The sequence below is a fragment of the Pyricularia oryzae genome, chromosome 6 (assembly GCF_000002495.2).
Source record: "Pyricularia oryzae 70-15 chromosome 6, whole genome shotgun sequence".
Lineage (NCBI taxonomy): Eukaryota > Fungi > Ascomycota > Sordariomycetes > Magnaporthales > Pyriculariaceae > Pyricularia > Pyricularia oryzae.
Window position 1 is genome coordinate 2553247 of NC_017853.1, and position 3400 is coordinate 2556646.

Sequence of the window (3400 nt, forward strand, 5' to 3'; positions counted from 1 at the left end):
AGTAGGTGATCAAAATATGCGCGGCCGAGACCTCACGCTTGCCCCCTCATAAACAACAGTCCCACTTGCATGCAGCAATATATGTAGGCTGGAATGAAAGTAATAACTTTCTACCCAGGTACTTTAAAAAGAAGCGGTGTGAGTGTGATAGATAGGTGTCTGTATGTACAGATGTGGGTTTGTTGTAAAATGTGTATTCTTTTCTCAAAAATGCTCAGCGGTGTTTTGCCGATCCATGGGTTCCAAAGTTTGGTACGTGTGGTTCCGCAGACGTTCTGCTCAGGGTCTTTATTTGGTGTTTCCACTGATCAAAATTGAACGTGCGCTGGGTTGTAACGTTGATCAGTGAACGACCCCTGGACCGTCAAGCTTGTGAAAACCCTTCAAGTTTGCCTGTAGGGTGGTAGCCTTGGGATTTACCACACGAAGATCGCAAGAATCTTGAAAGTGTGTGTGTGTGTGTGTGTCAACCCCCACCATCCATATCAATTAGGAAGAAGTAAAAAAAAATCTTCTGTGGATGTAACATGTGTGGAAGCCCCTTAAGTTCCAGGCACGGCGTCCCAGAAGTTCAGACTCGGGACCTGCAAGCTGCACCAGAACCGATTTAGCATGGGAAGAAAATCATCAACACAGGTGGGCTTTTTTTTTTTTTTTTTTTTTTTTCCTAGACGCGCGGTGTTTAGATTAGTTGGGACGGGGCAGAAAGGATGATTCCATTTTGATCCGTCTTCGGATTGTCTTTCCTTTGATTCAATTGTAGCCGAGATCCGGCCAGACCGGTCGGGCTGGCTGTCAAAGCACTCCACGGGCGCGCACAGACTCGAGAAAAAAAAAGATGCTCGTCAAGAATTTTTCCGAGCTTGGTTCCTTCAGTAAACCCCAGACCGGTCCCCAGCAGGCGGGCAGGGTCCAGACTCCTGTCAAGCAGAGACGAGCCGCGATTTCGTCCGCCGTGTGCGTATTGGAAAACCCTGGATTGCCCGGCCGAGTGGAGCGGTCGGATGGATGACAGAGGAATGACAAGACGGGGAAAACAGCGACACAAGTTTTGCGTCCCGTGTTCACGGGCTCTTTCATGCGCAAAGAAGGAGGAAGGGTCCTCGATGCCAGAGACCTAGCCCGGTCCTTGAGTACGATAATCATTACAGGTTGGTTTACTATGGTACTATGATTTTTGCCACCCGAATATTGATTGGGCTCATTTCCGCCCGTACTATGTAGTATTAAGTCGGGATCCGTGTCTGGCCGGGGCCACATATAATACGGGCTATACTGTACCACCGAGCTTTGAGCGAGTCACGGGAATTCATTTCACGATAGCAAAGAAGGCAAACGCGGCAAACTCATATCACAGTCCACATTTCCCCCGCATGGGACAACTTTGTTGTCAAGGTTCTTTGCGAGTTTCTGGCGACGGGCTCAAACAAATTGCCACGTCGAGCACTTGCTTCATGCATGCGCATCTTCTCATAATAACAGCCAACCAGGAAAGACTTGTGCCCGGGGATAGTAGCCGTATTACTTACTACTGATACAGTCCTCGGTCAAGTAGGTAGCAGTCAGTATTGCCACACCATACCCGTCTCCACTTTTGGCGACATCGTCGTACGAAGCAGGTGTTCCTGCGTATTGTGGGTATGCAGAGCCACGTGCTCTTGACAGGAACGGATCAGGGGACCTGTAAATCCCGCGAGGGGTGTGGCTTTCGGCTACATTTGCCAGAGGGAGACCACCTACTGTAGGCGCATGATTAAGGTAAGGAACCTACTTCGTACTACTTCGTAAGATAGCGCAAAGCGGACCCAGGTCCGAAGAGACTGAAGGCCGGTCTAGTCTATCTGCTACTTTGGGTCCTATTCATAGCACCCAAGGCACCTTAGTGCCGAATCTTATTACGACAATGACACTTTGATGGGTGGTGTCAAAAGTGGCGCAGGCACGTAATCTTTGCCCCAGCTTTTCTTTTCGCAGCTTTGTTGGCACCATTTTGTTGGTGGTGTGGATTTGGAGGAAAGAGAGTAGAATCTTGGTTTTTCCTGCAGATTTTTGGGACGTGTTTGTTTCGACGCTGTTTCAGGATGGAAGCATTTCAGAAATCACTTGATTGGCCAATCTGTACAAGAGCGGAGAAGTCACTGCTACTTTATCAACCTACCTAAGGTATGTACCATAGTAGAGATTATCACATACAAATCCATCACCCCACCACCACGTGCCCCCGCCGGTTTTCTGTAGATTGAGGTAGGTACAGACACCTTCCCATTTCCAAAGATAGACCTTACATCAACATCAAACAGTACAGATGGCCAAGTTCTCGAAGTTCGCCAAGCCCAGAAAATTATGTACTGTAATGGCCGGGAAGATAGTACGGTAGTACTATCAATCAATGTAGGCAGCGGCGACCCCATTAGGACATGCCCCGACAGCTGAGGAACGCCCCCTTGTCGACCTCCAACTACCATCCAGCCCAGCGCCAGGGGAACCCCGGGTAGACGGTGAAGGGCTATGCCAACCGACTTACACCATGAATGAGGAAAACCTGCCCGTTTGTAGTACGACTTGGAAGCCGTCACGACAGAGAAGGAATGCTCCCTTTCCGACTTGGGAAATCAATTCGTTGTGGGGAATATATTTTAGTTTTTGTAAGAAAGCAACGGTTGGTATTAATAAATGGCTTTCTCTTTATACTGTCGGAAAGCCTTCTGATCTACAGAAGACACTGTGATATGTGACAGCCGGTTGTCTGTACGGGAAAACGATTGACCAGGGGGACAAAGGTTATGTCCTCGTTGCCTACACCTACAGTAGTGCATACATGGTGAGGGATGATATGTGACGGTAAGTGACCTCGATAGTGAGATCATGCTTTTGCCACCCCTGTTGTTCTGCCAAGTCTGCGTGGTCAAATGATGCTCAGGTATTGCAATCAGTCCACATCGAGTACATACGTACGAGTCCGCGACGGAGACGCGCGCGCAAACTTGTTGCGGTTTCGGTCTTTCGCCTTCGCTTCAAGTGCTTGCATTGCATGTGCATGTTACCTACAATCACGGTGGAGTTGGGCAATTCCCATTCGTCAAATACGTAGTGCGACGTAGTACTGCGTATACAAAGTACAAGCACTTGTGGTGTAAGGTATCCCGCATGTACCACGGACTTTGCGACCCAAAGAAAAACGTGGGGCTTTTGCTTTTGGGAGGAGCCCGACTTCTGCAACTAGCAAAGCAAGGTGACGCTAATAAAACGACTGTGGACCCCGAACCCGCACGCATTATTCGTGGGAAAGGACTTGATGACGGGAGTGAATGCGGACAAGCATACATACATGGAATATTCAAAAAGGGTGTCGACTAGGTTTAAAAAAGACCGATGGAGTTCGCATTAGTTCGCTGTGCTG

The 3400-nt window shown here is 48.7% G+C and overlaps 1 protein-coding gene across 1 annotated transcript; it reads right to left on the bottom strand.

Annotated features, from left to right (window-relative positions):
- Positions 1–701: 701 nt before the first annotated feature.
- On the bottom strand, positions 702–2529 carry MGG_17726 (uncharacterized protein; the record flags this gene model as incomplete). The annotated part of the gene is made up of 6 exons (XM_003719892.1): positions 702–1160; positions 1530–1625; positions 1772–1820; positions 2194–2232; positions 2286–2379; positions 2525–2529. 6 exons carry the CDS (start codon positions 2527–2529, stop codon positions 796–798), a joined length of 648 nt encoding a protein of 215 aa, XP_003719940.1. The 3' UTR covers positions 702–795.
- Positions 2530–3400: the final 871 nt, after the last annotated feature.